The sequence below is a fragment of the Oncorhynchus clarkii genome, chromosome 6 (genome assembly GCF_045791955.1).
Source record: "Oncorhynchus clarkii lewisi isolate Uvic-CL-2024 chromosome 6, UVic_Ocla_1.0, whole genome shotgun sequence".
Taxonomy (NCBI): Eukaryota; Metazoa; Chordata; class Actinopteri; order Salmoniformes; family Salmonidae; genus Oncorhynchus; species Oncorhynchus clarkii.
Window position 1 is genome coordinate 9,901,456 of NC_092152.1, and position 23,277 is coordinate 9,924,732.

The window sequence follows — 23,277 nt, forward strand, 5'->3', positions numbered from 1 at the left end:
AATAAGACTGTAACGTAACAAAATGTGGAAAAAGTCAGGGGGTCTGAATACTTTCCGAATGCACTGTAAATGAGATTGTTTTCAACACATCAACTGTTTCAGACGATTTATTTTTAACTAAACAAGATAAATAAACATTCAATCAGTACTGAGTGAATTAACAACAAAAACTGTGCAACGAAAGCTTTCTGTCATCACCAGATTGTCCAGTTGAATAGTGTGTTGACAAGTTGACATGTTTATAACAAGGTTCGTAGTTTAATGGTCAGTGTCACTGCCTTCGGAACTGAAGGAGGGTACATTTGGACCATTCTCTTTAGTGTGTAGTTTTGACACACAGTGCTTATTTTGTATTTATTAAAATAACCTTTGGGTTCATGGAGTGGCAGCCAAGTGGCAGTGAGTGTGTTGGTGGTGTGTTTTACTGTGTGCATCTTCCTAGAACGACGGAGAGACCAGCTCTCAGACCCTCAAGGAAGAAAGAGGTCGTTGCTCTCATCCGTGAGATGCACGCCATCCCTACAGTACTGCCCAGGGACACTGTGCTATATGTCAGAGTGACGGATTGAGGGCGTGCGCCTGTCACAGAGAAATGCAAGCTGGCCCATGTGGAACTGACAAACAACTTATGCCAATTCAAATGCACGCTCATGGTACTTCGCACACTATCAATAGTTAAAATAAATGTTCTGTTCCAAATCTGTGAGTACTCCCACCTGTTTTCATATTTACTGTTTACTGCCATTTATTAATGAAGACAACTATTTTACTGGAGTTGGACAGCTGTGTACAGCATTACTTAGGACATTTGTAGCTGAAGTTTTGGATTCAAGAATTTATCCAGTTTCAGATGTGTAAATATGTCTATAATTTGTCTAATGACTGTATTTTACAGGCGTTTCTCAACAGGCGTTTCTCAACAGTTTGTCATTTGTAGCAGTGTTTGTATCAGGAGTTATCAAAATTGCTCGATGATCCACAGCGTTATTCACGCTTTTCTGTTCAAACCCAGTGCTACCACACCTGATTCTACCACTCAGCTGTTCATCGAGATCTCAGCTGTTCATCCAGACCTCAGCTGTTCATCCGGGCCTCAGCTGTTCATCCAGACCTCAGCTGTTCATCGAGACCTCAGCTGTTCATCCGGGCCTCAGCTGTTCATCCAGGCCTCAGCTGTTCATCCAGGCCTCAGCTGTTCATCGAGACCTCAGCTGTTCATCCAGGCATCAGCTGTTCATCGAGACCTCAGCTGTTCATCGAGACCTCAGCTGTTCATCCAGACCTCAGCTGTTCATCCAGACCTCAGCTGTTCATCGAGACCTCAGCTGTTCATCCAGACCTCAGCTGTTCATCGAGACCTCAGCTGTTCATCGAGACCTCAGCTGTTCATCGAGACCTCAGCAGTTCATCGAGACCTCAGCTGTTCATCGAGACCTCAGCTGTTCATCCAGACCTCAGTTGTTCATCCAGACCTCAGTTGTTCGTCCAGACCTCAGCTGTTCGTCCAGACCTCGGCTGTTCGTCCAGACCTCGGCTGTTCGTCCAGACCTCAGCTGTTCGTCGAGACCTCAGCTGTTCATCGAGACCTCAGCTGTTCATTCAGACCTCAGCTGTTCATCGAGACCTCAGCTGTTCGTCCAGACCTCAGCTGTTCATAGAATAGCCTCAGCTGTTCATCGAGACCTCAGCTGTTCATCCAGACCTCAGCTGTTCATCGAGATCTCAGCTGTTCATCCAGACCTCAGCTGTTCATCGAGACCATGAACTGGGCTTGAACAAAAAAGCCTGCATAAACATGTAGCTTGTCAAGAGCAATTGTGGCCATCCCTGAATTGTAGTTACAAAGTTGACTATATCTGATGAATGTACATTTGGTTGTACTTTTTATATTTAGTGATAACTCACCTTTGTTTACAGGTAATGCAGTACTAGGCCTTTTTTCAGTAAACTATAAGGTACATTTTCATGTAAATAGTTCATGGGTACATGTTGATTATGTGTGTATTTTCCAGGAGTTTTCTTGATTGTCTTAATAGAGGTCAGGGAACATTTTCCCAGTTTACTCCATATTGGCTTAAATGGGTTTCTGTTTTTTTTTGCTTCCCTATGGAAAATCAGCTGTTAATATTAACTAAAATACAAATAACTACATTATTTCTGTTGCCATTTGTCATTATTGTGTACTTAACTTTTATTGCTGTGCTATGCTGTATTATAATGTTGTATTAATAATGTTGCATAATCACCTTCCGGTGTAAAAAACACGGAAATTAAAAACACTGACTGGTGGCAGTCTGAAGCCGAAAAAGCAAGGAAAGTCATGAGCACAATGCCTATTCCACCCATGCTCTACCAAGGTTTTCCAGCACACAGCTTTGACCTAATACAGTAGCTACTGCATGTCGGTATTGTACTTCAAACTATGTGTAGGCAGTTTGCTTAGGATTCAAACCTTGTCAAACAGCCTAATTTGGTATTTTATTAGGATCCCCATTAGCTGTTGCAAAAGCAGCAGATACTCTTCCTGGGGTCCACAGAACATCTTTAGACAAGAACAGCTCCAATAGGGGAAAGGCGTTGTGGTGAGGTGTTGCTTTACCTGTTTTTTGAAACTAGATATGATGTTTATTTGAGCAATATGAGATGGAAGGAAGTTCCATGCAATAAGGGCTCTATATAATACTTTACGCTTTCTTGAATTTGTTCTGGATTTGGGGACTGTGAAAAGACCCCTGGTGGCATGTTTGGTGAGGTAAGTGTGTGTGTCAGAGTTGTGTGTGAGTTGACTATGCAAACAATTTGGGATTTCCAACGCATTGTTTCTTATAAAAATAAGTTCATACTCCATACTCTTTAGAGAGATAACGGACTGCTATTAAAATGACGTATACCAGTATATATACACAGTACCAGTCAAAAGTTTGGACACACCTACTCATTCAAGGGTTTTTCTTTATTTTTTACTATTTTCTAAATTGTAGAGTAATAGTAAAGACATCAAAACTATGAAATAACATATGGAATCATGACATAACCAAAAGTGTTAAACAAATCAAAATATATTTTACATTTGAGATTCTTCATATAATAAATATTTTCCCGGGACAATGACCCAAAACACACATCCAGGCTGTGTAAGGGCTATTTGACCCAGAAGGAGAGTGATGGTGCTGCATCAGATGACCTGCCCTCCACAATCACCTGACCTCAATCCAACTGAGATGGTTTGGGATGAGTTGGACCGCAGAGTGAAGGAAAAGCAGCTAACAAGTGCTCAGCAAATGTGGGAACTCCTTCAAGACTGTTGGAAAAGCATTCCTCGTGAACCTGGTTGAGAGAATTCCGAGAGTGTGCAAAGCTGTCATCAAGGCAAAGGGTGGCTACTTTAAAAAAAATACATGATTCCATATGTGTTATTTCATAGTTTATGTTTTCACTATTATTCTACAATGTAGAAAATAGTTTTAAAAAATAAAGATAAACTATTGAATGAGTAGGTGTCTAAAACTTTTGACCGGTAGTGTGTGTGTGTGTAATATATATATATATATATATATATATACATACACACACACACACACACACACACACACACACACACAATTTGGCTGTATGTATTTTTCCATATACTGTAGGCCTATTGTAAATGTGTATTTTTGTTACATCACTATCTTTATTGCAAGTACAAATATAACTTTAAACTACACGTCATTTTGACAGAGGTAATGAACTGTCCCTTTATCACCACAGCAATTGATAAAACAGGACCATGTTTGAAACACAAGTGTTTCTGACCTTAATTCAATATTGCACAGGTAAGAGTTACAGAAACCAGGAATACAGACAGGCTGTATTTATCTGAACTACTGTGTCCAACACCACACCACCACCTGTTATGTTGGGCACCTATTGACCAAAAAAATATATATTCTAATAATTTATTTAAATTACATTATTTGCTAAAATAAAAGGTTTAAGGAAATACAGGCATGCACCACATTACTACTATAAGACAAAACAGCTCAATCAAGCCTGATGGTGTTGTAAGAATAAAAGCAAAGCTTGCTTTCACTTGTAGTGTAATGGGATAATGTCTTACTGTGGTGTGTGAACTGTATGCTGCGCAATCAAGGTCAATTATTGGATGAGGTACAAATGACATCATTGTGGAAGCACCTCCTCTAAGAGTATGAACTAGGCTGTTTGAGAAGGTTTGAATCCTAAGCAACCTGCATACACATAGTTTGAAGTACAATACCAACATAGCTACTGTAGTAGGTCAAAGCTGTGTGCTGGAAAACCTTGGTAGAGCATGGGTGGAATAGGCATCATGGTGCTCATGTGAATTTCCTTTCTTTTTTTCAGCTTCAGACCAATGTCTATTCTCACTTAAAACATTTTTGTTTTTAATTTGTATGGGTCTATGCCATTTGTGTGCTCATGGATTTGAAATGTGGTAATATATAATAATATATAATAACAACGTATTCCCACCTACCTGTGTTACAGTAATAAGAAACTGCGTAATCTGCCCAACTACTTCATCATGAACCAGGCGGTGAGCGACTTCCTCATGGCTTTTACACAGTCGCCCATCTTCTTCATTAACTGTCTCTATAAAGAGTGGATTTTTGGCGAGTACGGTAAGTCATTATCCCCCTTTCTCTCATTTTTTTCACCGCACCATCTCAATCATTGTTTGTCATATAGTTCAAAAGAATTGTGCAAAATATACCATAAACCTCATTATAATCTAGCAGCTGGTGCAACTTTTCTCCTACAATGTTCGCTATAAAGAAGCTACTATTTACGTATTGCTCAGTTTACTAAACTCTAGTTAGAGAATCGTCTCCTAATAATGTACATTGTTGAAAAATAATTTAAATAAAATTTACCGGTGTCACACCCTGACCATAGTTTACTTTGTATATTTCTATGTTGTGGTTGGTCAGGGTGTGATCTGAGTGGGCATTCTATGTTACATGTCTAGTTTGTCTAGTTCTATGTTCGGCCTGATATGGTTCTCAATCAGAGGCAGGTGTTCGTCATTGTCTCTGATTGGGAACCATATTTAGGTAGCCTGGGTTTCACTGTGTGTTTGTGGGTGATTGTTCCTGTCTATGTGTTTTCACCAGATAGGCTGTTTAGGTTTTCGTTACGTTCATTACGTTCTTTATTTTGTAGTGTTTGTATTGATTCGTGTTTTACGTTTGTTTATTAAAACATGGATCGCAATCGACACGCTGCATTTTGGTCCGATCCTTGTTCTACCTCTTCATCAGAGGAGGAGATAGAAGAAAACCGGTACAGAATCACCCACCACCAACGGACCAAGCAGCGTGTCAACAGGCAGCAACAGCAGCGAAAAGAGGAGATACATAGTAAGGATTTCTGGACATGGGAGGAAATCCTCGACGGGAGAGGACCCTGGGCTAAACCAGGGGAGTGTAGCCGCATCAAGGTGCAGCAGGAGAAGGAACAGAGGCAGCAGCAGCAGGAGCAGCTGCAGTGGGAGAGGCTGCACCACCTGGAGAAATGGACATGGGAGGAGGAACTGGACGGTAAAGGACCCTGGGCTCAGCCTGGAGAATATCGCCGCCCCAAGGAAGAACTGGAGGCGGCGAAAGCTGAGAGGCGCAGATATGAGGAGGCAGCACGACGTAGCGGATGGAAGCCTGAGAGGCAGCCCCAAAAATGTATTGGGGGGGGGCTAACAGGGAGTATGGCTACGCCAGGTAGGAGACCTGGGCAGACTCCCTGTGCTTACCGGGGGGCTAGAGAGACCGGACAGGCACCGTGTTATGCAGTGGTGCGCAGGTGTCTCCAGTGCGGGTGCATAGCCCGGTGCGCCTTGGGCCGGCTTACATGGCACCAGCCTTGCGCTCGGTGTCTCCGGTTCGCCTGCATAGCCCAGTGCGGGCTATTCTACCTCGCCGCACTGGCAGGGCGACCGTGAGCATTCAACCAGGTAAGGTTGGGCAGGCTCGGTGCTCAAGAGCTCCAGTGCGCCTGCACGGTCCGGTTTTTCCAGTACCACCTCCACACCCCAGCCCTCCGGTAGCAGCTCCCCGCACCAGGCTTCCTGTGCGTGTCCTCGGCCCAGTACCACCAGTGCCAGCACCACGCATCAGGCCTACAGTGCGCCTTGCCTGTTCAGCGCTGCCAGAGCCTTCCTCCTCTTCAGCGCTGTCTGAGTCTCCCGCCTGTTTAGCGCTGTTAGAGCCTTCCTTCTCTACAGCGCTGCCGGAGTCTCCCGCCTGTTCAGAACTGCCAGTTTGCAAGGAGCTGCCAGTTTGCAAGGAGCTGCCAGTTTGCAAGGAGCTGCCAGTTTGCAAGGAGCTGCCAGTTTGCAAGGAGCTGCCAGTTTGCAAGGAGCTGCCAGTTTGCAAGGAGCTGCCAGTCTGCATAGAGCTGCCAGTCTGCATAGAGCTGCCAGTCTGCATAGAGCTGCCAGTCTGCAAGGAGCCGCCAGAGCTGCCAGTCTGCAGGATGCCGCCAGAGCTGCCAGTTTGCAAGGAGCCGCCAGAGCTGCCAGTCTGCAAGGAGCCGCCAGAGCTGCCAGTCTGCAAGGAGCCGCCAGAGCTGCCAGTCTGCAAGGAGCAGCCAGAGCCGCCAGTTAGCATGGAGCAGCCAGGGCCGCCAGTCAGCATGGAGCAGCCAGGGCCGCCAGTCAGCATGGAGCAGCCAGGGCCGCCAGTCAGCATGGAGCAGCCAGGGCCGCCAGTCAGCATGGAGCAGCCAGGGCCGCCAGTCAGCATGGAGCAGCCAGGGCCGCCAGTCAGCATGGAGCAGCCAGAGCAGCCAGTCAGCATGGAGCAGCCAGAGCAGCCAGTCAGCATGGAGCAGCCAGAGCTGCCAGTCAGCATGGAGCAGCCAGAGCTGTCAGTCAGCATGGAGCAGCCAGTCAGCATGGAGCAGCCAGAGCTGCCAGTCAGCATGGGGCAGCCAGTCAGCATGGAGCAGCAAGAGCTGCCAGTCGACCAGACTCTTCCAGATCTGCCAGTCGACCAGACTCTTCCAGATCTGCCAGTCGACCAGACTCTTCCAGATCTGCCAGTCGACCAGACTCTTCCAGATCTGCCAGTCGACCAGACACTTCCAGATCTGCCAGTCGACCAGACACTTCCAGATCTGCCAGTCGACCAGACTCTTCCAGATCTGCCAGTCGAACAGACTCTTCCAGATCTGCCAGTCGACCAGACTCTTCCAGATCTGCCAGTCGACCAGACTCTTCCAGATCTGCCAGTCGACCAGACTCTTCCAGATCTGCCAGTCGACCAGACTCTTCCAGATCTGCCAGTCGACCAGACTCTTCCAGATCTGCCAGTCGACCAGACTCTTCCAGATCTGCCAGTCGACCAGACTCTTCCAGATTCTCCAGTCAGCCAGGATCTGCTAGATCCAACTATCTGCCTGGGCTTCCTCTCAGTGCTGAGCTTCCTCTCAGTGCTGAGCTACCCATCAGTCCCGAGCTACCTCTGTCCCGAGCTGTCCCTCTGTCCCGAGCGGTCATTAAGGAGGGTAACCTATCTAGGGACGCTAAGGAGGTGGACTAAAACGATTATGGAGTGGGGTCCACGTCCAGCGCCAGAGCCGCCACCGCGGACAGATGCCCACCCAGACCCTCCCCTATAGGTTCAGGTTTTGCGGCCGGAGTCCGCACCTTGGGGGGGGGGGTACTGTCACACCCTGACCATAGTTTACTTTGTATATTTCTATGTTGTGGTTGGTCAGGGTGTGATCTGAGTGGGCATTCTATGTTACATGTCTAGTTTGTCTAGTTCTATGTTCGGCCTGATATGGTTCTCAATCAGAGGCAGGTGTTCGTCATTGTCTCTGATTGGGAACCATATTTAGGTAGCCTGGGTTTCACTGTGTGTTTGTGGGTGATTGTTCCTGTCTATGTGTTTTCACCAGATAGGCTGTTTAGGTTTTCGTTACGTTCATTACGTTCTTTATTTTGTAGTGTTTGTATTGATTCGTGTTTTACGTTTGTTTATTAAAACATGGATCGCAATCGACACGCTGCATTTTGGTCCGATCCTTGTTCTACCTCTTCATCAGAGGAGGAGATAGAAGAAAACCGTTACAACCGGTGAGATTATAATGAGGTTTATGGTATTTCTTTGCACAATAAATTTTTTGCACTACGAAAATGTTGCCCATTGTATTCAGCCACCATAGTAGACGGTGACAGTGAACTCCCGAAGAGGAACACAAAACATTATTTTGATGCTATTTGTTCATGTTTGATAATTGATCATTTTCTAATCAACGGTTACAATCTGAATCTCTGAACATTGTTGGTTTTGACCTGCATTGGAACTGTGTGTCTGCAGGATGCAAAATGTATGCCTTCTGTGGGGCTCTCTTTGGCATCACCTCCATGATCAACCTGTTGGCTATCTCCATAGACCGCTACCTGGTCATCACCCAGCCCCTCAAGGCCCTCGGTCGGTCGTCAAGGCGTCGGACCACCCTGGCAATACTAATGGTGTGGCTTTACTCTTTTGCCTGGAGTTTTGCCCCACTCATTGGCTGGAGTAAGTCCTTTCACCAACAACTCAAATTCACATCCTCATATGCTAAGAAGTAAATGTAAAAATGTATGATTGCCAGGCTGATGGGATCGAGGGTCGCTGGCACCAATATTTCTGCTGTTGTGATCTCGAGCAAAGCGTTTAACCACTAAAATGCTTCATGGGCTGTGCTGCGCCCAACCCATTAAACGAAACATCTATCCTATCCTATGCTATCCGACCCTATCCAAGACATCCAGTACCTGCCAGGACTTACACTGTGTGTCTTTGTTTTGTATCGGCACTTACAGGCTCCTATATCCCAGAGGGCCTCATGACTTCCTGCACTTGGGATTATGTCACATACACGTACGCCAACCAGAGCTACACCATGATGCTGTGTTGTTTTACCTTCTTCATCCCACTGGGAGTCATCTTCTACTGCTACCTCTTCATGTTCCTGGCTATCCGCACTGCCAGCAGGTGGGACTATTGTGCCAGTTTCTTGGGTGGCATAACACCACTAATCATAACAATCATGTTATTTTTTTGATTTTACCTTTTTACCTTTATTTTAACTAGGCAAGTCAGTTAAGAACAAATTCTTATTTTCAATGATGGCCTAGAAACAGTGGGTTAACTGCCTGTTCAGGGGCAGAATGACAGATTTGTACCTTGTCAGCTCGGGGATTTGAACTTCCGGTTACTAGTCCAACGCTCTAACCACTAGGCTACCCTGCCGCCCATCATATTATAACTGAGAAGCCACACTCTCTCAGGCTGGGACACCTAAATCCACCCAAGACATTAACCCTAACCATGAACCTGTCCCTAAACCTAGCCATGCTTTGTGACATATAACGAATATGTAATTAGACAAGTAATGAACAACTAATATGTCAGCTTGTGTGACATATACTGTAACTACAAATGGTTACACAATGGTTATTCTAGCATACATTATGTCCACCCACATCCACCTCGATGAAGGCTAAGAATATATCTGCTAATGTATCTGTAACATGGAAACGTTATGCCACGGGACACCTTAGGATCATAGACGATCACTATAATCAGGATGAATTATCAGGATGGTCACAGTGCTGGGCATCCATCCCATAGACGATCACTATAATCAGGATGAATTATCAGGATGTTCACAGTGCTGGGCATCCATCCCATAGACGATCACTATAATCAGGATGAATTATCAGGATGTTCACAGTGCTGGGCATCCATCCCATAGACGATCACTATAATCAGGATGAATTATCAGGTTGTCCACAGTGCTGGGCATCCATCCCATAGACGATCACTATAATCAGGATGAATTATCAGGATGTTCACAGTGCTGGGCATCCATCCCATAGACGATCACTATAATCAGGATGAATTATCAGGATGTTCACAGTGCTGGGCATCCATCCCATAGACGATCACTATAATCAGGATGAATTATCAGATTGTCCACAGTGCTGGGCATCCATCCCATAGACGATCACTATAATCAGGATGAATTATCAGGATGTTCACAGTGCTGGGCATCCATCCCATAGACGATCACTATAATCAGGATGAATTATCAGGTTGTCCACAGTGCTGGGCATCCATCCCATAGACGATCACTATAATCAGGATGAATTATCAGGATGTTCACAGTGCTGGGCATCCATCCCATAGACGATCACTATAATCAGGATGAATTATCAGGATGTTCACAGTGCTGGGCATCCATCCCATAGACGATCACTATAATCAGGATGAATTATCAGATTGTCCACAGTGCTGGGCATCCATCCCATAGACAATCACTATAATCAGGATGAATTATCAGGTTTTCCACAGTGCTGGGCATCCATCTCATAGACAACCACTATAATCAGGATGAATTATCAGGATGTTCACAGTGCTGGGCATCCATCCCATAGACGATCACTATAATCAGGATGAATTATCAGGATGTTCACAGTGCTGGGCATCCATCTCATAGACAACCACTATAATCAGGATGAATTATCAGGATGTTCACAGTGCTGGGCATCCATCCCATAGACGATCACTATAATCAGGATGAATTATCAGGATGTTCACAGTGCTGGGCATCCATCCCATAGACGATCACTATAATCAGGATGAATTATCAGGATGTTCACGGTGCTGGGCATCCATCCCATAGACGATCACTATAATCAGGATGAATTATCAGGATGTTCACAGTGCTGGGCATTCATCTCATAGACGACCACTATAATCAGGATGAATTATCAGGATGTTCACAGTGCTGGGCATCCATCCCATAGACGATCACTATAATCAGGATGAATTATCAGGATGTTCACAGTGCTGGGCATCCATCCCATAGACGATCACTATAATCAGGATGAATTATCAGGATGTTCACAGTGCTGGGTATCCATCCCATAGACGATCACTATAATCAGGATGAATTATCAGGATGTTCACGGTGCTGGGCATCCATCCCATAGACGATCACTATAATCAGGATGAATTATCAGGATGTTCACAGTGCTGGGCATTCATCTCATAGACGACCACTATAATCAGGATGAATTATCAGGATGTTCACAGTGCTGGGCATCCATCCCATAGACGATCACTATAATCAGGATGAATTATCAGGATGTTCACGGTGCTGGGCATCCATCCCATAGACGATCACTATAATCAGGATGAATTATCAGGATGTTCACAGTGCTGGGCATCCATCCCATAGACGATCACTATAATCAGGATGAATTATCAGGTTGTCCACAGTGCTGGGCATCCATCCCATAGACGATCACTATAATCAGGATGAATTATCAGGATGTTCACAGTGCTGGGCATCCATCCCATAGACGATCACTATAATCAGGATGAATTATCAGGATGGTCACGGTGCTGGGCATCCATCCCATAGACGATCACTATAATCAGGATGAATTATCAGGATGTTCACAGTGCTGGGCATTCATCTCATAGACAACCACTATAATCAGGATGAATTATCAGGATGTTCACAGTGCTGGGCATCCATCCCATAGACGATCACTATAATCAGGATGAATTATCAGGATGTTCACGGTGCTGGGCATCCATCCCATAGACGATCACTATAATCAGGATGAATTATCAGGATGTTCACAGTGCTGGGCATCCATCTCATAGACGACCACTATAATCAGGATGAATTATCAGGATGTTCACAGTGCTGGGCATCCATCTCATAGTGTGGTCATAATACAGAGGACATCCCGAGTTTATTTGTTCTTTAAACCCTGACGACAACAAAAAACATTACATAACATGTATGTCATGTAAATACTCCGGCAATGCCCTGCCGTAGCTAATCAAATGCCATGCTTCGAGACAGTCAGGGAGTGAAATGCCAGCTATTGCTGCTTCACCTCCTTCCACACCAGTGGCGGTCTGTGCCGTTTAAGATGAGGGAGGACAGTTTTTTATTTTCATGAGCATGGCCTTATTAAGCAATATGGCACAGAGGAGAGGGAGACAGTAAAGAAAGTAGTGATCAGAGACTTGGAGTGAGATTAGTAGGCTGTCAGCCTCTAGTAAAGATGAGGTCAAGCGTATTGCCTGCCTTGTAAATTGGAGGTGATTGGTGATTGAGAAAGGGGAGGTCAAAAAAGGCTAGAAGGGGAAAGAAAGAGTTGGAAAGAAATTAATCGAAGGCAGACGTCGGGAGGTTGAGATGATTCCACATGGGTTGTGTGAGCAGGGTACACTAAATTAGAAGGGTTGCAGCCAGTGGGTGGAGAGCGTCTGTAAAGCCTACAGGGACAGGAATTAACAGGTATAGAAAACACACACATAATTACCAAAGCTACAAAAGAGCAAAATGAGAACAGAAATTTACTAGGTACTCGAGTGAGAGAGTGGTGTGGAGACCTCCTCCCTTACCTTCCTCGAACAACTCAGCAGAACCGTCTTTGTTTTGGAGACGGTCTTAGTTTTGCCAACGAGGCCGCCGATTACAGCTGAGAAACCAGGAGAGACTGAAGTGCTAACACTAATTGCTGATTGCCTAGAAGAGGAGAAACCCCCCCCCTTCCGTATAGTTTTACCAAAACAAGTCACAAATTGCCCTGCCCCTTAATCCGGATTGATGTGTCAAGTTATGAGCAGTCAGCACTTCACACACCAAGTAGGACACTGGGAAGACAGGCAGCACTTAAGTAGATGGTCCTAGCTGGCAAAAAGACAGCACAAGACAACAACAGATGAAGAACAAAAACTATAATTTACTTGTCAGTCCTCTAGATACAGAATGAACCTACTGGGCAAATACTAAGAGCACATTGTCCATAACCTTTAGAAAGGTAAGCCTGTGGTCTGAACAGATAATCCAAAAGTTCTGCTCATTCCTATAATTTGTAGGGAACACAATGTATAATCTATACTTGGCATGTAGGTTTCTCAGTTATGGGTGGCACAATTTGGAACGTGGGGGAGGGGCATGGGCAGGGTATATGCAAATTAAATACTTGTACTATTACTATCGTTAAAAAACGTTACTGTTTTTGCAGACTGTTGTATTTTTGCTGACATTACTGTAATATTTACTACAGTGTTTTTTTGCGGATAATACTATTGTATTTACCATAGAATTTTACGGTATACTACAACCAGTGGCGGCTGGTGGGTGGAGCTATAGGAGGATGGACTCATTGTAATGGCCGGAATGGGAATCAATAGAACAGTATGAAAAACATCACATTCGGAAACCACGTTTGACTCTGTTCCAACTATTATATTCCAGCCAATACAATGAGCCCGTCCTCCTATCGCTCTTCCCACCAGCCTCCACTGAATGCAACATCCTCTAGTAAGTTCTACAATTGATTGAGGGATACTACAGAGTGTAGTATATTATTCTACAGTATACTACAGTTTACTATAGAATTCCATAGTAAGTACTGTAGTATTATATAGCAAACTGTAGTATTTTTTTTAATGTGGGTTGTCCTTTGTGTCATTGTTTCCAGCTAACAGCCAGGCTCCTCTGTTTGTTCCTGCAGGGAAGTGGAGAACTTGGGGACACATGTGAGGAAATGCACACTGATCCAACAGAAGAGCATCAGGAATGAGTGGAAGCTGGCCAAAATCGCCTTTGTGGTCATTGTTGTGTATGTGCTGTCCTGGTCGCCGTATGCCACCGTCACCATGATATCCTGGGCAGGGTAAGTATATACAAACTATATAAAAGCTTGGGTGACCTTGACTAACCTGTACCCCCGCACATTGACTCGGTACCGGCACCCCCTGTACATAGCCTTGCTATTGTTATTTCATTGTGTTGCTTGTTATTACATTTTTTACTTTAGTTTATTTAGTAAATCTGTTCTTAACTCTATTTCTTGAACTTGCATTGTGGGTTAAGGGCTTGTAAGTAAGTATTTCACGGTAAGGTGAAATGTTTACTTGTATACGGCGCATGTGACAAAACAAATTTGATTTGATTTATTTTATTTTATTTGACATATACACTACCGTTGAAAAGTTTGGGGTCATTAGAAATGTCCTTGTTTTTGAAAGAAAACCAGCATCCCGGAGTCGGCTCTTCACTGTCGAGGTTGAGACTGGTGTTTTGCTGGTACTATTTAATGAAGCTGCAAGTTGAGGACTTGTGTCTCAAACTGAACACTCTAATGTACTTGTCCTCTTGCTCAGTTGTGCACCGGGGCCTCCCAATCCTCTTCTATTCTGGTTAGAGCTAGTTTGCACTGTTCTGTGAATGGAGTAGTACACAGTGTTTATACGAGATCTTCAGTTTCTTGGCAATTTCTCGCATGGAATAGCCTTAATTTCTCAGAACAAGAATAGACTGACGAGTTCCAGAAGAAAGATCTTTGTTTCTGGCCATTTTGAGCCTGTAATCAAACCCACAAACGCTGATGTTCCAGATACTCAACTAGTCTAAAGAAGGCCAGTTTTATTGCTTCTTTAATCAGAACAACAGTTTTCAGCTGTGCTAACATAATTGCAAAAGGGTTTTATAATGATCAATTAGCCTTTTAAAATGATAAACTTGGATTAGCTAACACAACGTGTCATTGTAACACAGGAGTGATGGTTACTGATAATGGGCCTCTGTACGCCTATGTAGATATTCCATAAAAAATATGCATTTTCCAGCTACAATAGTTATTTACAACATTAACAATGTCTACACTATATTTCTGATCAAATTTATGTTACTTTAATGGACATAAAAAAATTGCTTTTCTTTCAAAAACAAGGACATTTCTAAGTGACCCCAACATTTTGAACGGTGGTGCATATCTACAATGGCTATATGTAATTATTTTTGACATGTAGCAATGTCCAGGTTTCCAAGATACTAGTGTAGCCTGGATGTACCGTGTGTGGACGGCCATAGATCATTACTGTAATATATTTCTAGAGCTACTGGATGTACCGTGTGTGTACGTCCATAGATCATTACTGTAATATATTTCTAGAGCTACTGGATGTACCGTGCGTGTAAATCCGTAGATCATTACTGTAATATATTTCTAGAGCTACTGGATGTACCGTGCGTGTACGTCCATAGAACATTACTGTAATATATTTCTAGAGCTACTGGATGTACCGTGCGTGTACGTCCATAGATCATTACTGTAATATATTTCTAGAGCTACTGGATGTACCGTGCGTGTAAATCCGTAGATCATTACTGTAATATATTTCTAGAGCTACTGGATGTACCGTGCGTGGACGTCCGTAGATCATTACTGTAATATATTTCTAGAGCTACTGGATGTACCGTGCGTGGGCATGTTTGTCTTACGTTGTCATTTTGATGAACATGCCTTGAGGGGTATTTTTATTTTCACTAGCTTTACATTCAGATCATTCTGGAGGTATTCTGCACTTTTCAAGATTAGATTTACCACCAAACTTGGCATTTCTGTTCTTGTTTCCAAAAATGTGGGGGGATTTTCTTGTTTTCTATAATCTTGGGAATTAATTCCAGCCCCACCGCCCCTCTCTCTCTGTCACCTCTCTCATTTCCAATATATCTCTGTCACCCCCAAAAAGTTCAAATACCCCCTCCCCCCAAAAATAAACAAACAAAAAAATATATATATATATAAAATTGAAAGATTTAAATGAATACATTCAACAACTAGGTAACTAACCTCTTCTCTTCGTTAATTGAATGAAATTGTCCTGAAATCTTTAGCCATGTGTTTTCCCCCATTACTACTGAGACAGAGGCTTCGTTGTATAACATTTAAATACTTCTCTCCATCTGCACTGGAAGGTACATAAACCCTGGTCCAGCTGTTGATAGATGTTTTGGATAATCCCAACACTGCCTTCGTTACTGGATAATGGAGAGATGACTTACTTGTCTTCTGTCTTTTCAGACACGCCAACATTCTATCACCCTACTCCAAAGCCGTGCCTGCAGTTATAGCAAAAGCCTCTACCATCTACAATCCTTTTATTTATGCCATTATACACACAAAGTACAGGTAAACTACTGTGTGTTACGAAAATCCAATTCATTAATGAATAATTAAATAAGCAAACAAAATGACTGAATGAATGAATAGATGTGTTTTATCAACCCTGACTAGGAAAATTCACTTTGCTCTGTGCTACTCTAAAAAATCAAAATAAATACGTGTTTCAAGTGTTTTTTGGTCCTCCATGTCATCTACAGGGCCACGTTGGCAGAGAAGGTACCTTGTTTGAGATGTCTGTCACCGAGAAAGGACAAAAAGGACTTCAACAGCGAGTCATCCTTCCGAGATTCCACTATCAGCAGGCAGTCGTCCGTCTCAAGGACCCATTTCTGCGCCACATCCTCCATCTCCTCCAGTATGGTAAGGTGTAAGCTGAAGCTGGGTCAGTTGTGCATTTCCCCCATGAATGGTTAAGGTTATGATTGTGGGAGGGGAAGCTGATCCTAGATCTGTACCTAGGGGAAACTTCACCCTGGAGCTAAAGTAAGATCAATGGCGTAGGTTTGACTTCAGGTCAACATTATCATTATCAATATTATCATTCCCTCTAGCAGAACTTCACTGTAAACTACTGGCATTCAAAAACCATATGAGATCGAAGCTCTACATTGTTACAAACAAATGTTCAGATGGATCCCAAAAACATAAACAATGGGGTACTTTAGACCAAAATAGAGTACACAGGGTCAATGTTTAAACACTTCAGTTTAAGGAAGAAGGACCCTGTTTATTACCAATATATTGGAATGGGGGGTTTTCTGTTGCTGTAGGTGAAACAAATTAAATGTTATCTAATATGAGCACTGATCCCAGACAAGGCATTGTGCCATGTGTGTCTTTTCTTGGCTCGACCCTGCTGCTACCCTCACAGGCATCTCAGAAGAATCCTCTTTGCTTTTTGAAGATTATGGCTCCCTAAGGTTTTTCTTGTCAAAAGTTGAGAAAAAAACAGTTGAACTAAATCCATATATGGTTCCTAACCACAGGTGTTTGGGGATGTGGTGCTGGATCCTCCAGAGCGTAACAACTCCTCCTTCAGAAGCACCTCGTCCTTTAAAATGCCCAAAGACAAATGTTGCAAGACCAAGATTATTTGTGCTGCAGAGAAGGTGAGAGAGCAGAGATACTTGCGGTGTTGTTAGCCTTTTATTTTGCCATTGGTTTGGTATTTCTCCTCAGTCATTGAACATCGTGTTGTGACCACACATTGATCTGAATTGTACTACTTGATTGGTGGACATTGTGGTGCCTTTATGCCATTTAGAAAACATTTTATCCAAATATAGTAGTACATGCATTTTTTTTTGTCATATGGGTGGCCCCAGCGGGAATCAAACCCACAACCCTAGTGTTGCAAGCACCATGCTTTCCCAACTGAGCCACACAGGACCACATGAAACCTCAGCCCTGTATTTACTGTCGTCATGACCATGTATCTGTGTATCTGTGTTTCAGCCCAGCCACGCACTGAAGGAGTCTATGAGCGCCAGTGAACACGAGGTAGTGTCTGGCTCCGTCTGCATGGCAGCCGCCCCCCTGCTGCTCTTATCGAAGAGGAGCCAGAGTGTCCAGCTAACCAACGGAGGAGAGACGACAGAGAGCGAAAGCGGCAGCGGGCGCAGGAGCACCTTGGACTCCCCTAGTTTACGAGCCCAGCTTTCTCACATCTCCAGTATCCCGCAAATCATCATCAGCCCAACGTCGGAGAGCAGCTTAATATCAGATGACAACTTGTCCTTAGTGGAGAAGCAGGGAGCCATGATGAGTCACGAGGAGGGAGAACTGCTGGTGGGCCTGCGGAGCTGTTCTTCAGAGCTACTGGAGTCAGTGGAAAGATTCCTCTCCTGAGTTCACATACAAACTCTAAACTCTTTGTCTGTGTCCCAAAAGGCATCCTTTCTTTCCTTCTTCTTCTCTTTTCTAATACTGATCCAACTAATCCATTCCACCCAGCCTCTTTTTTTAAACAGACTTTGAGAAGGAGACCAAGCTAAGCCCTAGGCAAGATCTGTCTGTGCTTCAATGAACAGAAGGGAGAAAGAAACCCAGGAAGGGCTGATTCTGATGTGCTCTGGTCACAAGAAAGTGTTGCCGGGTAGAAAGGAATATTAAAAACTACCTGATCCATCCCCTGCCACCGTGATTAACATCCTACTTCCTGCTGTTTGTTTTCATGGCACCCTTCATTCAGAGGATCTATGATGGTATAGTGGTTCCATAATGTATGGAATATAATGTAATGTATATTGAATAAGAAAGAAGGCCTTTATAGTAGCAAATATAACTAACATCCTCATGCCAATGGACCAATGTTGGCGATGAGTGTTAATGAGCTATGGACATTAAAGTCACAATCTGGAGTCTGTTTTAAAATAATAATACATTGAATTTATAATGCACATTTCATTTAAAAAACAATCTCTAAATAAAAACAAGAGACATAGACAAAAAAGGACACATCTAGACAGGGCAACTGACACAAAGAACAAAGCTCACGCTAGAAAGGGCCAGGACAACAAGCAACGCAGCTATATCTAGGAGGGAGTTGAAGCCATTGAAAGGGGAGGGCGTAGCTAAATGTGACCACTCCCAAAATTCATGGGGTTATGGTCTGACAGTCCATGAGATCGAAATGATGGTTTTAAATATATTTTGAAGATATACATTGTTACAAACAAATGCTCAAATGGAACCAAAAAAACATGAACAATGGGGTCATTTTACTTTAGATTTGGGTTAAGATAGGTGAAGTCAGCTGTAGTGAGCTCACAAAAATAAATTAAGCAACTCGCAAAAGTTCTATTCTTCCATAATCAACGGGCAGAGTTCATTGAATTGACTATTGAACATTAGGACATGTATCACAGATTTGGCCTTTAATGGACATTCCAGAATCTAGACATTGGGAAAAGAAGACACAACAAAATAATTCCGGTCAAACTTCTTCCCTGTATCCGATTGGCTAAAGGATCTTGCATTGAGTTTGTTGACCACAGCTTCCTTTATCACACGGGCAGGGATGTAATCATCGATCCTGACTCCTGTTTATTTAAAGTCATTTTGCTACATTTTGTTGTCACCATTGTCCATTTTATTTGTGTGGTTAAGTTTCTTGATAATATCGTTGGATATCATTTTTGTTTGTTTGCTTTGAGATTTGTCTGCCCTACTGATGTTGCTGGTCGTCCCCTTTCAAGGTTTTGTGAAATGGAGAGAACAACAACAACAACAACATCGAATTGTTATTATGCATTAGTAATAGCTCTAACCCAAGTGATATCTGAAAAGATATAAAGAGGAAAATGACAAGCATTGGGAATAGCACTGAATTTGATTTGATTTTATTTGAATGTAGAAATACAGAAAATATTATGGTTCTGTGCAGTACTGGAAATCTGCCAAATTTGACTAAATGTGCTGTTATCATTGATTAAGTGACTTGACTAGGTTCTGGACACCTAACCCTAAACGAAGCATCATCTTTTGATGGCTCCTAGTCAACAATGCTTTGGTTATGTTTATGAGTGTTGATGGTGATTGTGTTGGTTAAGTCGATCCTCATTGGCCAATGACCTGAATCTCAACCTATTTAATCCTTCCAGATAACAGGCCTCAGACAGCTTGCTGTTCCCCACGCTTCAATGGACCATATTGCCCTCCTCTCTAAACACACGCACACACACACGCACACGCACACACACACACACACACACACACATACACACACACACACACACACACACACACACACGCACACACACGCACACACACTTTCAAGTGAATATCTTTCTTACCTAAATTGGAGAGAAACTCATCACCAGGACTAGGGTTTTAAAGGTCCAGAGCAGTCAAAATTCAGTTTATCCTGTCTTTTGTATCATAATGGTCAACAGCTGATGAAATCAACACTGTAAAAAACATTGTGTGAAAATCACTGTAAAAATCAAACACTTTTTTTTGAATCAGTATTATTTCCTGATAGTTGCTGGTTGAAAATAGAATCTACACTTGGACCTTTTAATCAGCACGTTAGCATGGGCAGGAGTTCCGTCTTTCCATGGTGACATCACCAATGCGGTAAACTGGTTAATAGACCAATAACAAAGAGAGTTCCAAACCTCTCTACCAATGACAGCTAGGTCAGTTTTCCCATCCTCACTCAGACCACTCACAGACAGTCCTAGATAAAAAAAAAAATATTGCTTGAGAAATATGTTTTTGCCCATTTTAATGGAAATCTATTACAATAAAGTTCTTCATTGTTACCCAGAAATGATTTGATATTGATATAAAAACATCAGCATTGGACCTTTAAGTGATGCCATAAAAGCAGAAAGTAAAACAATTATAATATATATTTCCCTTTGTTTTGTATTGATTTGATCATGTTTTACCTGTCTTGAATCAATGGTTATGTCTTGTATCACTCAAGGGACAGTGTTTGAATGTATGACGGACAGTGTCTAAACTGTGGTATTAATGTCACACCATCAGTTGCTTGTTGAGGAGAGTGTCGATTACATGGGTTGCGACAAGGACATACTGGCCCGTATTCACAAAGTGTCTCAGATCTACAGTAGGATCAGGTCCCTGTCCATTTAATGTTATTTATTCGGATCTAAAAGGCAAAACTCAACCTATTGTAGATCAGCACTTATACTCATGAGATGCTTTATGAATACGGGCCATTGAGATCAGATGGGAGAGAAGCAGAAATGGACATTCTTGCCACTAGAGGGTTGTAGATACCCATACTCCTTATAGTCATCCTTTTATCTGACGGTGAAGTAGAAGAGCTCGACAAAAATGTACTTGGAAGACTGTTATTAACACACTTATACCAAATGAAAACATACTGTGTGAACCTGTGTCTGTCTTTCAACCAACCAATGAGTGAATTAAAGAATCAGATCAAATCTCCTTCTTTGTATCATGTACGGAGTTCAACATTAAGATCTGAAGAACAATCAGAACTACTGGATTTTCCCCTCTGCTATTTCCCCTAGTCCCCAAATGGCACTCATTCTTAGCAGCTGATTGAGGTAAAAGATGACATCACTTTCCATGGTGCTTGCTGAAACTGGATATGTAATCAGGAAACCAGAATACCTGGTATCTGAAGTCAGCGATACCAAGGGTACGTTCCAAATGGTACCCTAGTCCGTATTCAGTGCACTACTTTTGACCAGGCCCCATAAGACTCGGGTCAAAAGTAGTGCACTATATAGGGATTAGGGTGCCATTTGGGACGTAAAACCCTAGTCTCTGGGTTTTATTGCTGTGAGGTGCATTCAACTGGATGCTCTACTTCTGTAATACAGGGGGCTTCAGGGTAGCCTAGTGGTTAGAGTGTTAACCGACTAGTAACGGAAAGGTTGCAAGTTCAAACCCCAGAGCTGACAAGGTACAAATCTGTCCTTCTGCCCCTGAACAGGCAGTAAACCCACTAGGCCTTCATTGAAAATAAGAATTTGTTCTTAACTGACTTTCCTGGTTAAATAAAGGTTAATAACATCTGCAGTGACTTAATAACAAATTAGAATAGGATATATTTTTCTCAAGGGAATTCAGAGCAATCAAATGAGTCCCGATATTTTTTATTTAATGAGGCAAGTCAGTTAAGAACAAATTCTTACTTACAACGACGGCCTCGGGAACAGTGGGTTAGCTGCCTTGTTCAGGGGCATGAAGGACAGATCTTTTTACCTGTCCTTCTGGGTCAGCAACCTTTCAGTTACTGGCCCACTGCTCTAACCGTTAGGCTACCTGCCGCCCCGTGAACGTGTGAACGTCATCCACACATTTATCACATAATGCATTGAATATAGTGGCCTAGGCCTAGTCATTATTCAGTATCCATTACCTGAACAGTGAAGGTATCTATTTATTTTTTATTTGTTTCCCTCATTTACTGTAGCTATCGAGAAAGACTTCTCAAATCTGGAACAGGGGCAAAACTGGTCCAGGGCGTTAGTACGCGTTTCTCCACCAGTAGACCTAGACCTAGACGAACGCGCACTAACACCATGGACCAGAGCTAACTGAAAGCTATTACTGGGATAAGAATGAAGTCAAGGTGTGGCATCCTTCGCACGTAAATTGTTCTTAGAATCGCTATCATACACAAATTCAGCATCAGTCACATTAAATTGAACAAACACAGATTTTCTACGGTCATTCACAATTTTAAGCTATTCAATAGTTTATTAGAAAATCTGCTCAAGGAAGTGTTTGTAACAATACACATAATAATATAATTTATGTAGGACACTGCATATATAATTTAATTTACATTTTAGTGGGTTAATGTTCCCAGAAATCCATTGGCTATTATTCTCTGAATGTCCACTCGTATTTTCTTTATTGCTTTTTATTTTTTGTTTTCATTGTTTTCTTTCGTCAACACTATGAACATCTCGTGCATTCAAACAGCACGCTTTATGAATGGAAACAAATGAATCTACTGATACTGTCCCTGCTTTCATGACGTAACATGAAGAAGGCAATTCGCCTCCCTCGCTGTTGAACTGATTGTAAAGAGCGGAGTTCGTGGCAGAAGTCAAACTGGTCTGGGACGCTGAGGAAAGCCACAGGACCACATTCCCATTGAACTGGAGCAGACAGTAGTCGTGAACGACGGAGCCTGGACCGCGTGGTGAAGAGGTGGGTGAACCAATCAGCGAAACATCTATTAGCATGCATGACAAAGGAGATGGTAACTGCGCTGAAACAAGTGCACGGGGGAAAATGTTCTATAATAGATTATGGTTTAGTTAGTTTAAGGTCTGTGTTCAATGCACTGTGCCGTGTGAGGCAGGGTCAAGTGCAGAGTTGGGTAGGTTACTTTCTAAATAATAATAATCCGTTGGGGTATCCGTTAGTTACTAGTTGCCTGTCCAACATTTTCATCAGTAAAATAATTTTGGGATTACCCCAAACTCAGTAACGTAATCTGATTACGTTACTTTTGGATTACATTCCCCTTGAGCGGCATTAGAGGAAGTCCAGGATCCATCAAATGCATTTAGTGTGTCATCATAGTGGTTGGTCTCGGACTTGTGGTCAGACTCCCTTCATGTGGAACAAATTTTCACATTTTTTTCGATGCTGATTTGAATGTCATTCAGAACACAGAAAACTGTCATAATCTTTTTTTTTTTTTACAGAAACATCCTTTATGAATTTTTTAAAAATCCAAGAAGTAATCATCTAGTTTTTCAAAAGTATCTGTCATCTGATTACAGTATTTCTACTGGTAAAGT

At 42.8% G+C, this 23,277-nt stretch overlaps 1 protein-coding gene across 1 annotated transcript in view; it reads left to right on the plus strand.

The window, feature by feature from the left end:
• Positions 1–18,235, plus strand: part of LOC139411901 (opsin 4xb) — a 34,078-nt gene extending 15,843 nt beyond the window's left edge. The window contains exons 2-9 of the mRNA XM_071158653.1: positions 4,510–4,643; positions 8,340–8,543; positions 8,831–9,002; positions 13,559–13,720; positions 15,914–16,021; positions 16,213–16,375; positions 17,002–17,124; positions 17,471–18,235. Of these exons, the coding sequence (XP_071014754.1) occupies positions 4,510–4,643; positions 8,340–8,543; positions 8,831–9,002; positions 13,559–13,720; positions 15,914–16,021; positions 16,213–16,375; positions 17,002–17,124; positions 17,471–17,863 (1,459 nt within the window). The 3' untranslated portion in view covers positions 17,864–18,235. The remainder of the gene's footprint in view (positions 1–4,509; positions 4,644–8,339; positions 8,544–8,830; positions 9,003–13,558; positions 13,721–15,913; positions 16,022–16,212; positions 16,376–17,001; positions 17,125–17,470) is intronic.
• Positions 18,236–23,277: the final 5,042 nt, after the last annotated feature.